The 13407-nt window shown below is 42.7% G+C and overlaps 1 protein-coding gene across 1 annotated transcript in view; it reads right to left on the bottom strand.

Annotated features, from left to right (window-relative positions):
- Positions 1-13407, bottom strand: part of AGO2 (argonaute RISC catalytic component 2) — a 598276-nt gene that overhangs the window by 121432 nt on the left and 463437 nt on the right. Inside the window, exons 14-17 of the mRNA XM_053715953.1 lie at positions 1726-1816; positions 1165-1359; positions 861-995; positions 614-715 (exon numbers count right to left, since the gene is read on the bottom strand). Of these exons, the coding sequence (XP_053571928.1) occupies positions 614-715; positions 861-995; positions 1165-1359; positions 1726-1816 (523 nt within the window). The remainder of the gene's footprint in view (positions 1-613; positions 716-860; positions 996-1164; positions 1360-1725; positions 1817-13407) is intronic.

Here is a 13407-nt window from a genome sequence, read left to right as displayed (position 1 = left end):
AAGTTTAATTTTGACTTGGGTATCCCTTTAATAGTCCTGGATAACTATGGAACAGTGTTTTAAGTGTTCAGAGGACCACTAAATACAGTAGAATTGAATAATAGACAAATACACAACAAAAAAGACAATGCTATAGAACTTACTTGTCACTCCCACTGCATCAAGTGACAGCCACCAGCCAATCACAAAATACATATACATTTATACTGTGCACTTTGCACATGCTCAGAATGAGCTGGAGCCTCAGAAAGTGAGCTTATAAAAAAAGAATGTGAATTGTTTGATAATGGAAGTATATTGGAAAGTTTAAAATTGTATGATTTATCTAAATCATGAAACATTTTACTTTGGTGGCACTTTACGTATTGATGTACTGCTACCATATAACTCACTTAAAAAAAAATCTTTATAATATCTGTTCTAAATGTATAATTGTTTATGGAACATTTTACTTAATATAATTATAAAATGTAGTTCTGTAATATATTGGGGATGTTAAAAAAAACAAACTAACCAAAAACCCACAAATGCACACACACCAACAAAATAATTGTATCCATTCTCTGCAAACAATCTAATCATATAGGAGCTGTAAATTCAGCAAATGACCTACCTGTATACCAGCATGACTGCATAGATAAAAATCAAACTCTGAGGGGTGGGTGATCTTTGTGTCCACTGTGGTACCAGCTGGTATATTGCCACTTTTCCCTACCTATAGCAAGAAAGAGGCAAATTTAACACCACAAAATGAGTACAGATTAAATGCCCCAGCACAACAATTGTCATGGAAACTGAAATGGAAGTAATCTGTACATGTGACGTTTTAGCCATGACAACACAAAAATAATTCAACTTACCCGCTCGTTTCTGTCAGTACAGAAAAGGCGTGTGTGATGCCTCTTCTGAACAACAATGAAGGTAATCCCAGGCTGGTAATCCTTTTCTAGTTTTATACAAGCTTCTCGTATAGCAAGCAGCTCATGATGAAGAACCTGCACATAAGTGTAGACAAAGATACTGGTGTGACCCTAAAGTACTGAATCTAGCACATAAAATAAAATAGACGTTCACATATTGATCACAAATTTAACATTTTGGGTATTTAAATTAATTAAAACTTTACAAACATATCACTCTCACTTTCAGGTGAATGCTACTAACCTGCTGGAATTGACCTTCAGAGACACCATCTCTGTAGAAGATGATCCTTGTAGGTTTAAAGCGTGTAGATTTGTAGAACTGGATGAGAAGTTCACGAACCATGGCAGACAAGTCTTGGATGATCTCCTGCCTGTGCTGCTGTACTCTCACGGTGGCACAATATCTGTTGGGGTGAGCATCCATGCTACCTACAACCTGAAAGAAAAAAAGTAGGGTAGGTATTTACATCAAACTTATTACTATTTTTGCACTCCTATACCATTTAACTGCTAGCAGGGAATGACAAGACAAAACTATTACATTTTTCTCACAAGCAAAAATAATAAAACAAAATAAAAACCACACTGCAAAATTACAATTTATATTTAAATATAAATAAATGTTAAGTGCTATCTAAGAGAATTCCAATTTTTGAACATTTGACATTTAAAGTTATATAGGTAACAAACAGTGTGCATATCTTTTAAGTTATTTTTATATCAAAACACTTCTAAAACAGTTGAATATCATGATTCTAAAGATTAAGAAAATACAAAATAGACAAATTAGACAAATTCTTACCGCTGCAATTGAAGGCTTTTTACCATCCCCTGCTGGTGGGTGGGTTACATCTGCCCCAAGGAATATTACTGGCTGTTGAAACACTGGAGGTCTGGAAAAGAAATGGATATATCTCTAAGATTTTAAAAGCAAAAAAAAAAAAAAAAAAAAAAAAAAAACACCTAATAGAAAAGAGAAAGTGAATACAATGTCCATTAAAAAAAAAAAAAACAAAAACAGAATTTATGCTTACCTGATAAATTTCTCTCTCTTGCGATGTATCGAGTCCACGGATTCATTCATACTTGTGGGATATTCTCCTTCCTAACAGGAAGTGGCAAAGAGAGCACCCACAGCAGAGCTGTCTATATAGCTCCTCCCTTAGCTCCACCCCCCAGTCATTCGACCGAAGGCTAGGAAGAAAAAGGAGAAAATATAGGGTGCAGAGGTGACTGAAGTTTTTTAAATTAAAATATACTACCTGTCTTAAAGAGACAGGGCGGACCGTGGACTCGATACATCGCAAGAGAAATAAATTTATCAGGTAAGCATAAATTCTGTTTTCTCTTGCAAGATGCATCGAGTCCACGGATTCATCCATACTTGTGGGATACCAATACCAAAGCTTTAGGACACGGATGAAGGGAGGGACAAGACAGGTACCTTAAACGGAAGGCACCACTGCATGGCAGAACCTTTCTCCCAAAAATAGCCTCCGAAGAAGCAAAAGTATCGAATTTGTAAAATTTGGAAAAAGTATGAAGCGAAGACCAAATCGCCGCCTTACAAAACTGTTCAACAGAAGCCTCATTTTTAAAAGCCCATGTGGAAGCCACTGCTCTAGTAGAATGAGCAGTAATCCTTTCAGGAAGTTGCTGGTCAGCCAAAAAGAAAGAGGTAGCCGTAGCCTTTTGACCTCTCCGCTTACCAGAATAAACAACAAACAATGAAGATGTTTGACGGAAATCTTTAGTTGCTTGTAAGTAGAACTTTAAAGCACGAACCACATCAAGATTGTGCAACAGACGTTCCTTCTTTGAAGAAGGATTAGGACACAGCAAAGGAACAACAATTTCCTGATTGATATTCTTATTAGAAACAACCTTAGGAAGGAATCCAGGTTTGGTACGCAAAACCACCTTATCTGCATGGAAAACAAGATAAGGTGAGTCACACTGTAAAGCAGATAACTCAGAAACTCTTCGAGCCGAAGAGATAGCTACTAAAAAACAGAATTTATGCTTACCTGATAAATTACTTTCTCCAACGGTGTGTCCGGTCCACGGCGTCATCCTTACTTGTGGGAATATCTCTTCCCCAAAAGGAAATGGCAAAGAGTCCCAGCAAAGCTGGGCATATAGTCCCTCCTAGGCTCCGCCCACCCCAGTCATTCGACCGACGGACAGGAGGAAAAATATAGGAGAAACCATATGGTACCGTGGTGACTGTAGTTAGAGAAAATAATTCATCAGACCTGATTAAAAAACCAGGGCTGGCCGTGGACCGCCAGGTAAGCATAAATTCTGATTTCTCCAACATTGGTGTGTCCGGTCCACGGCGTCATCCTTACTTGTGGGAACCAATACCAAAGCTTTAGGACACGGATGAAGGGAGGGAGCAAATCAGGTTACCTAAACGGAAGGCACCAAGGCTTGCAAAACCTCTCTCCCAAAAATAGCCTCCGAAGAAGCAAAAGTATCAAATTTGTAAAATTTGGCAAAAGTGTGCAGTGAAGACCAAGTCGCTGCCTTACATATCTGATCAACAGAAGCCTCGTTCTTGAAGGCCCATGTGGAAGCCACAGCCCTAGTGGAGTGAGCTGTGATTCTTTCAGGAGGCTGCCGTCCGGCAGTCTCATAAGCCAATCGGATGATGCTTTTAAGCCAAAAGGAAAGAGGTAGAAGTTGCTTTTTGACCTTTCCTTTTACCAGAATAGACGACAAACAGAGAAGATGTTTGTCTGAATTCTTTTGTAGCTTCTAAGTAGAATTTTAGAGCACGGACTACATCTAAATTGTGTAGCAAACGTTCCTTCTTTGAAACTGGTTTCGGACACAAAGAAGGTACAACTATCTCCTGGTTAATATTCTTGTTGGAAACAACCTTTGGAAGAAAACCAGGCTTAGTACGCAAAACAACCTTATCTGAATGGAACACCAGATAGGGCGGAGTACACTGCAGATCAGATAACTCTGAAACTCTTCTAGCAGAAGAAATAGCAACCAAAAACAAAACTTTCCAAGATAATAACTTAATATCTATGGAATGTAGAGGTTCAAACGGAACCCCTTAAAGAACTGAAAAAACTAGATTTAGACTCCACGGAGGAGTCAAAGGTCTGTAAACAGGCTTGATCCTAACCAGAGCCTGAACAAATGCTTGAACATCTGGCACAGCTGCCAGTCGTTTGTGTAGTAAGACAGATAAAGCAGAAATCTGTCCCTTTAGAGAACTCGCAGATAATCCTTTATCCAAACCTTCTTGCAGAAAGGAAAGAATCTTAGGAATTTTTATCTTATTCCATGGGAATCCCTTGGATTCACACCAACAGATATATCTTTTCCATATTTTATGGTAAATCTTTCTAGTTACCGGTTTTCTGGCCTGAACCAGAGTATCTATCAAAGAATCTGAAAACCCACGCTTTGATAGAATCAAGCGTTCAATCTCCAAGCCGTCAGCTGGAGGGAGACCAGATTTGGATGTTCGAATGGACCCTGAACAAGAAGGTCCTGTCTCAAAGGTAGCTTCCATGGTGGAACCGATGACATATTCACCAGGTCTGCATACCAAGTCCTGCGTGGCCACGCAGGAGCTATCAAGATCACCGAGGCCCTCTCCTGTTTGATCCTGGCTATCAGCCTGGGAATGAGAGGAAACGGTGGAAACACATAAGCTAGGTTGAAGGTCCAAGGTGCTACTAGTGCATCCACTAGAGTCGCCTTGGGATCCCTGGATCTGGACCCGTAGCAAGAAACCATGAAGTTCTGCCGAGACGCCATCAGATCCATGTCTGGAATGCCCCATAATTGAGTCAACTGGGCAAAGATCTCCGGGTGGAGTTCCCACTCCCCCGGATGGAAGGTCTGACGACTCAGATAATCCGCTTCCCAGTTTTCCACACCTGGGATGTGGATCGCAGATAGATGGCAGGAGTGATCCTCCGCCCATTGTATTATTTTGGTCACTTCTTTCATCGCTAAGGAACTCCTTGTTCCCCCCTGATGATTGATATACGCAACAGTCATCATGTTGTCTGATTGGAATCTTATGAATCTGGCCTTTTCAAGCTGAGGCCAAGCCCTGAGAGCATTGAATATCGCTCTCAGTTCCAGAATGTTTATCGGGAGAAGAGACTCTTCCCGAGACCATAGTCTCTGAGCTTTCAGGGATTCCCAGACCGCGCCCCAGCCCACTAGACTGGCGTCGGTCGTGACAATGACCCACTCTGGTCTGCGGAAGCTCATTCCCTGGGATAGATGGTCCAGGGTCAGCCACCAACGGAGTGAATCTCTGGTCTTCTGATCTACTTGAATCACTGGAGACAAGTCTGTATAGTCCCCATTCCACTGTTTGAGCATGCACAGTTGTAACGGTCTTAGATGAATTCGTGCAAAAGGAACTATGTCCATTGCTGCAACCATCAACCCTACTACTTCCATGCACTGAGCTATGGAAGGACGTGGAACAGAGTGAAGAACTTGACAAGTGCTTAGAAGTTTTGACATCTGTCAGAAAAATCCTCATTTCTAAGGAATCTATTATTGTTCTCAAGAAGGGAACTCTTGTTGACGGAGACAGAGAACTCTTTTCTATGTTCACCTTCCATCCGTGAGATCTGAGAAAGGCCAAAACGATGTCTGTATGAGCCTTTGCTTTTGAAAGGGACGACGCCTGTATTAGAATGTCGTCCAAGTACGGTACTACTGAAATGCCCCTCGGTCTTAGAACCGCTAGAAGGGACCCGAGTACCTTTGTGAAAATCCTTGGAGCAGTGGCTAACCCGAATGGGAGGGCCACAAACTGGTAATGTTTGTCCAGAAAGGCGAACCTTAGGAACTGATGATGTTCTTTGTGGATAGGAATATGTAGGTACGCATCCTTTAGATCCACGGTAGTCATAAATTGACCTTCCTGGATAGTGGGTAGAATCGTTCGAATGGTTTCCATTTTGAACGATGGTACCCTGAGAAATTTGTTTAGCATCTTTAAATCCAGAATTGGTCTGAAGGTTCCCTCTTTTTTGGGAACTACGAACAGATTTGAGTAAAATCCCATTCCTTGTTCCGTCATTGGAACAGGGTGTATCACTCCCATCTTTAACAGGTCTTCTACACAATGTAAGAACGCCTGTCTCTTTATTTGGTTTAAGGATAAGTGAGACATGTGGAACCTTCCCCTTGGGGGTAGTTCCCTGAATTCCAGAAGATAATACTGAGAAACTATTTCTAGTGCCCAGGGATCCTGAACATCTCTTGCCCAAGCCTGAGCAAAGAGAGAGAGTCTGCCCACTACTAGATCCGGTCCCGGATCGGGGGCCACTCCTTCATGCTGTTTTGTTAGCAGCAGCAGGCTTCTTGGCCTGCTTACCCTTGTTCCAGCCTTGCATAGGTTTCCAGGCTGGTTTGGACTGTGAGGCATTACCCTCTTTCTTAGAGGATGCAGAACTAGAGGCCGGTCCGTTCCTGAAATTGCGAAAGGAACGAAAATTAGACTTATTCTTGGCCTTGAAAGGCCTATCTTGTGGAAGGGCGTGGCCCTTTCCCCCAGTGATGTCTGAGATAATCTCTTTCAATTCTGGCCCAAAGAGAGTTTTACCTTTGAAAGGGATGTTAAGCAATTTTGTCTTGGATGATACATCCGCTGACCAAGACTTTAGCCAAAGCGCTCTGCGCGCCACAATTGCAAACCCTGAATTTGTCGCCGCTAATCTAGCTAATTGCAAAGCGGCATCTAAAATAAAAGAGTTAGCCAACTTAAGTGCGTGAACTCTGTCCATAACCTCCTCATACGGAGTCTCTCTACTGAGCGACTTTTCTAGTTCCTTGAACCAGAACCACGCTGCTGTAGTGACAGGAACAATGCACGAAATGGGTTGTAGAAGGTAACCCCGCTGTACAAAAATCTTTTTAAGCAAACCTTCCAATTTTTTATCCATAGGATCTTTGAAAGCACAACTATCCTCGATAGGGATAGTAGTTCGCTTGTTTAGAGTAGAAACTGCCCCCTCGACCTTAGGGACTGTCTGCCATAAGTCCTTTCTGGGGTCGACCATAGGAAATAATTTCTTAAATATAGGGGGGGGGGGGACGGGGACAAAAGGTATGCCGGGCTTCTCCCACTCCTTATTCACTATGTCCGCCACCCGCTTGGGTATAGGAAAAGCGTCGGGGTGCACCGGAACCTCTAGAAACTTGTCCATCTTGCATAATTTCTCTGGAATGACCAAGTTGTCACAATCATCCAGAGTAGATAACACCTCCTTAAGCAGTGTGCGGAGATGTTCTAATTTAAATTTAAATGTCACAACATCAGGTTCAGCTTGTTGAGAAATTTTTCCTGAATCTGAAATTTCCCCATCTGACAAAACCTCCCTCATGGCCACTTCAGATTGGTGTGAGCGTATGACAGAACAATTATCATGAGCGCCCTCCTGCTCTTCAGTGTTTAAAACAGAGCAATCGCGCTTTCTCTGATATGCAGGCATTTTGGATAAAATATTTGCTATGGAGTTATCCATTACAGCCGTCAATTGTTGCATGGTAATAAGCATTGGCGCGCTAGATGTACTAGGGGCCTCCTGCGTGGGCAAAACTGGTGTAGACACAGTAGGAGATGATGTAGTATCATGTCTACTCCCCTCATCTGAGGAATCATCTTGGGCAATTTCATTATCTGTGGCAGTACTGTCCTTACTTTGTTTGGACGCTATGGCACAATTATCACACAATTTTGAATGGGGAGACACATTGGCTTTCATACATATAGAACATAGCTTATCCAAAGGCACAGACATGTTAAACAGGCTTAAACTTGTCAATAAAGCACAAAAAACGTTTTAAACCAAAACCGTTACTGTCTCTTTAAATTTTAAACAGAGCACACTTTATTACTGAATATGTGAAAAAGTATGAAGGAATTGTTCAAAATTTACCAAAATTTCACCACAGTGTCTTAAAGCATTAAAAGTATTGCATACCAATTTTCAGAGCTTTAACCCTTAAATTAACGGAACCGGAGCCGTTTACAAATTTAACCCCTATACAGTCCCAGCTACAGCCTTTGCTGTGACCTAACCAAGCCCAGAGGGGAATACGATACCAAATGACGCCTTCTAGAAACTTTTCCAACTACTTTCAGGTCCTCACACATGCATCTGCATGTCTTGCTCTCAAAAACAACTGCGCAGTAATGGCGCGAAAATGAGGCTCAGCCTAAAACTGGGAAGGCCCTCCCTGACTGGAAAAGGTGTCTAACATAGTGCCTGACGTTAAAAAAAAAAACGTTCCAAGTTTATAAGTGTGAATTATCAGCATAAACATGTATAAAATGTCCAAATAAAGCAATCGATTTAGCCCATAAAAGTGACTACCAGTTTTATAGCCCATATTAAGCCCTTTATTCTGTTTGAAACTAAGAAAATGGCTTACCGGTCCCCATGAGGGGAAATGACAGCCTTCCAGCATTACACAGTCTTGTTAAAAATATGGCTTGTCATACCTTAAGCAGAAAAGTCTGCTAACTGTTTCCCCCAACTGAAGTTACTTCATCTCAACAGTCCTATGTGGAAACAGCAATGGATTTTAGTTACTGTCTGCTAAAATCATCTTCCTCTCACAAACAGAAATCTTCATCCTTATCTGTTTCAGAGTAAATAGTACATACCAGCACTATTTTAAAATAAACTCTTGATAGTAGAATAAAAAAACTACAACTAAACACCACATACTCTTAACCATCTCTGTGGAGATGTTGCCTGTGCAACGGCAGAGAATGACTGGGGTGGGCGGAGCATAGGAGGGACTATATGCCCAGCTTTGCTGGGACTCTTTGCCACTTCCTGTTGGGGAAGAGATATTCCCACAAGTAAGGATGACGCCGTGGACCGGACACACCAATGTTGGAGAAACAGAACTTTCCAAGATAGAAGCTTAATATCTATGGAATGCATAGGTTCAAACGGAACCCCTTGAAGAACTTTAAGAACTAAGTTTAGGCTCCACGGAGGAGCAACGGGTTTAAATACAGGCTTGATTCTGACTAAAGCCTGACTAAACGCCTGAACGTCTGGGACAACTGCCAGACGCTTGTGTAAAAGAACAGACAAAGCAGATATCTGTCCTTTTAAGGAGCTAGCTGATAATCCCTTCTCCAATCCTTCTTGGAGAAAAGACAATATTCTAGGAATCCTAATCTTACTCCATGAGTAACCCTTGGATGCACACCAACAAAGATATTTTCGCCATATCTTATGATAAATTTTCCTGGTGACAGGATTTCTAGCTTGAATCAGGGTATCAATGACCGACTCAGAGAAACCACGCTTTGATAAAATCAGGCGTTCAATCTCCAAGCAGTCAGACGCAGAGAAATAAGATTTGGATGCTTGAATGGACCTTGGATTAGAAGGTCCTGCCTCATCGGCAGAGTCCACGGTGGAACAGATGACATGTCCACTAGGTCTGCATACCAAGTCCTGCGTGGCCACTCAGGTGCTATCAGAATCACCGAAGCTCTCTCCTGCTTGATTCTGGCAACCAGACGTGGGAGGAGAGGAAACGGTGGAAATACATAGACCAGATTGAAGGACCAGGGCACTGCTAGAGCATCTATCAGTACTGCCTGTGGATCCCGGGACCTAGACCCGTAACAAGGAAGCTTGGCGTTCTGACGGGACGCCATCAGATCCAATTCTGGTGTGCCCCATAGCTGTGTCAGCTGGGCAAATACTTCCGGATGGAGCTCTCACTCCCCGGATGAAAAGTCTGACGACTTAGAAAATCCGCCTCCCAGTTCTCTACCCCTGGGATATGGATTGCTGAAAGATGGCAAGAGTGAATCTCCGCCCATCGGATTATTTTGGTTACCTCCATCATCGCTAGAGAACTCCATGTTCCTCCTTGATGATTGATATAAGCTAAAGTCGTGATGTTGTCCGACTGAAATCTGATGAATTTGGCCACAGCTAGCTGAGGCCACGCCTGAAGCGCATTGAATATCACTCTCAGTTCTAGAATGTTTATCGGGAGGAGAGATTCCTCCCAAGACCATAAGCCGTGTGCTTTCAGGGAGTTCCAGACTGCACCCCAGCCCAGCAGGCTGGCATCTGTCGTTACTATGAGCTGCGGAAACACATTCCCTGAGACAGGTGGTCCTGAGACAACCACCAGAGAAGAGAATCTCTGGTCTCCTGATCCAGATGTATTTGAGGAGATAAATCTGCATAATCCCCATTCCACTGTTTGAGCATGCATAGTTGCAGTGGTCTGAGGTGTAGGCGTGCAAAAGGAACTATGTCCATTGCCGCGACCATGAGTCCGATTACCTCCATACACTGAGCCCCTGATGGCAAAGGAATGGAATGAAGAGCTCGGCAAGTGGTTAGGAGTTTTGATTTTCTGACCTCCGTCTACCGAGTCTATCAGAGTCCCTAGGAAAGAAACTCTTGTGAGAGGGAAGAGAGAACTCTTTTTTTATGTTCACCTTCCACCCGTGAGATCTTGGAAAAGCCAACACGATGTCTGTGTGAGACTTGGTTAACTGGAAGGTCGACGCCTGAATTAAGATGTCGTCTAGATAAGGCGCCACAGCTTTGCCCCGTGGTCTTATAACCGCCAAAAGGGACCCTAGCACCTTTGTGAAAATTCTGGGAGCCGTGGCCAACCCAAAGGGAAGGGCCACAAACTGGTAATGCCTGTCCAGAAAGGCGAATCTGAGGAATTGATGATGATATCTGTGAATAGGGATGTGTAGATAGGGGGGGGGGGGAGTCTTTGAAGTCCAGAAGATATCCCTGGAACACAATTTCTAAAGCCCAGGAATCGTGAACATCTCTTGCCCAAGCCTGAGCGGAGAGAGTCTGCCCCCTACTAGATCCAGTGCCGGATCGGGGGCTACCCCTTCATGCTGTCTTGGAGGCAGCTGCAGGCTTCTTGGCCTGTTTACCCTTGTTCCAAGCCTGGTTAGGTCTCCAGACTGACTTGGATTGGGCAAAATTCCCCTTTTGCTTTGCAGCAGGGAAAGCTGAAGCGGGACCACCCTTGAAGTTCCGAAAATTATTTTGTTTGGTCCTCATTTTATTTGTTTTATCCTGGAGGGCATGGCCTTTCCCTCCAGTGATGTCTGAAATAATCTCTTTCAGTTCAGGCTCGAATAGGGTCTTTCCTTTGAAAGTGATGTTCAAAAGTTTAGATTTGGATGACACATCAGTAGACCAGGACTTGGGCAATAAAGCCCTACGTGCTAAAATGGCAAAACCTGAATTCTTTGCCTCTAATTTAGCCAGTTGAAAAGCGGTATCTGAAATGAAAGAATTAGCCAACTTAAGAGCCTTAATTCTATCCATAATATCCTCTAATGGAGTTTCCATCTGAAGAGCCTCTTCTAGAGCCTCGAACCAGAAAGCAGCTGCACGCAATAGGTTGGAGAAGAAAACCTTGATGAACAAACATTTTCTTTAGGATCTTTGAAAGCACAACTGTCTTCGATAGGTATATAGTTGTACGCTTAGCGAGAGTAGAAATAGCTCCCTCCACCTTAGCAACCGTCTGCCACGAGTCCCGCATGGTGTCAGATATGGGAAAATTTTTTCTTAAAAACAGGAGGGGGAGCGAACGGTATACCTGGTCTATCCCACTCCTTAGTAACAATATTCGCAATCCTCTTAGGGACTGGAAAAACATCAGTGTAAACAGGAACCTCTAAGTATTTGTCCATTTTACACAATTTCTCTTTGACCACTATAGGGTCACCATCATTCAGAGTCGCTAATACCTCCCTGAGCAACAAGCGGAGGTGTTCAAGCTTAAATTTAAAGGCCGTCATATCAGAATCTGTCTGAGGGAGCGTCTTTCCTGAATCAGAAATCTCTCCCTCAGATAGCAAATCCCTTACCCCTACTCAGAACATTGTGAGGGTATATCGGAAACGGCTACTAAAGTGTCAGAAGGCTCAGAACCCAGAGCTGTCACGCTTTCCTTGTAACCCAGGCAGTTTAGATAAAATCTCTGTGAGGGTTGTATTCATAACTGTGGCCATGTCTTGTAAAGTAAATGAAGTCGACGCACTAGAGGTACTTGGCGTCACTTGTGCAGGCGTTACTGGTTGTGACACTTCGGGAGAGCTAGATGGCATACCCTCATTTTCTGTCGGAGAATCATCTATTGCTATATTTTTAAGTGCTATAATATGCTCTTTATAATTTATAGACATATCAGTGCAAGTGGGACACATTCTAAGAGGGGGTTCCACAACGGCTTCTAAACACATTGAACAAGGATTTTCCTTGATGTCAGACATGTTAAACAGGCTAGTAATGAAACAAGCAAGCTTGGAAAACACTTTAATCAAAGTAAATAATACTTAGAAAAAACGGTACTGTGCCTTTAAGAGAAAAAAAGATGCACAAACTCTGCAAAACAGTGTAAAAAAGCAGTAAAATCTTCGAAATTTTTACAGTAGAATCATAAAGCACAGCCAGACAAATAAACGATTAACCCCTTAATGTAAAAACCGGATTGACAAAACGTCAAAAACCGGTATAAAGACGTTCAGCACCTTGCCACAGCTCTGCTGTGGCGCCTACCTGCCCTTAAGGATAGATTTGTGGGGAAAAAACTTCATTTAGGCCCTCAAACACAGAAGGACCCTATGGAGAAGCAGTTAGTGTCTTCGGTGTAAAAGAAACTGAGCAACTGAGGCGCGAAAATAGGCCCCTCCCACCTCACTCGATGTTAGTGGGGCCTAAAAGAAACGCAGCAAAGTGTTTCTAAACTAGCCATATGGGTTAATAACCCTTAAATAAGCCACAATGACCCCTGAAAGTCCCTCAAAAAACGTTAAGTTTTCAATAAAAAAGTGTCACCAGTAACAACTGAGCCCTTTATGCAAGCTGGGATTCCCTACTAAGTGTCAGAATACAGCTTACCCTTCCCTCATGGGGATACTGCCAGCCTTTTCTAGAATTATCACAGTCTGTTTAGAAAAAAATTGACTGAACATACCTCAATGCAGCCTAGCATGCAAACCATTCCCCCAACAGAAGTTTTGCTGTACTCAGCCTCTGTGGGAACAGCAGTGGATCTTAGTTACAAAGTGCCAAGATCATCATCCTCCTTGCAGAAATCTTCATCCCTTTTCTGCCAGAGAGTGAATAGTACACACCGGTACCATTTAAAATAAACTTTTGCTTGAGAAAATAAAAACTAACATTTTTGTCACCACACTCACTTTACCCTTCCTAGTACTTAGAGTAGGCAAAGAGAATGACTGGGGGGTGGGGGTGGAGCTAAGGGGGGAGCTATATAGACAGCTCTGCTGTGGGTGCTCTCTTTGCCACTTCTTGTTAGGAAGGAGAATAACCCACAAGTATGGATGAATCCGTGGACTTGATACATCTTGCAAGAGAAATAATAATAATCCACAATTAGCGGAAAGAGAAACATATGGCTTTTGTGTGATGATTACAAATACATTGGAGTTTAA

Source organism: Bombina bombina, chromosome 5, assembly GCF_027579735.1.
Source record: "Bombina bombina isolate aBomBom1 chromosome 5, aBomBom1.pri, whole genome shotgun sequence".
Lineage (NCBI taxonomy): Eukaryota > Metazoa > Chordata > Amphibia > Anura > Bombinatoridae > Bombina > Bombina bombina.
This window is presented reverse-complemented; position numbering and strand designations above follow the sequence as displayed.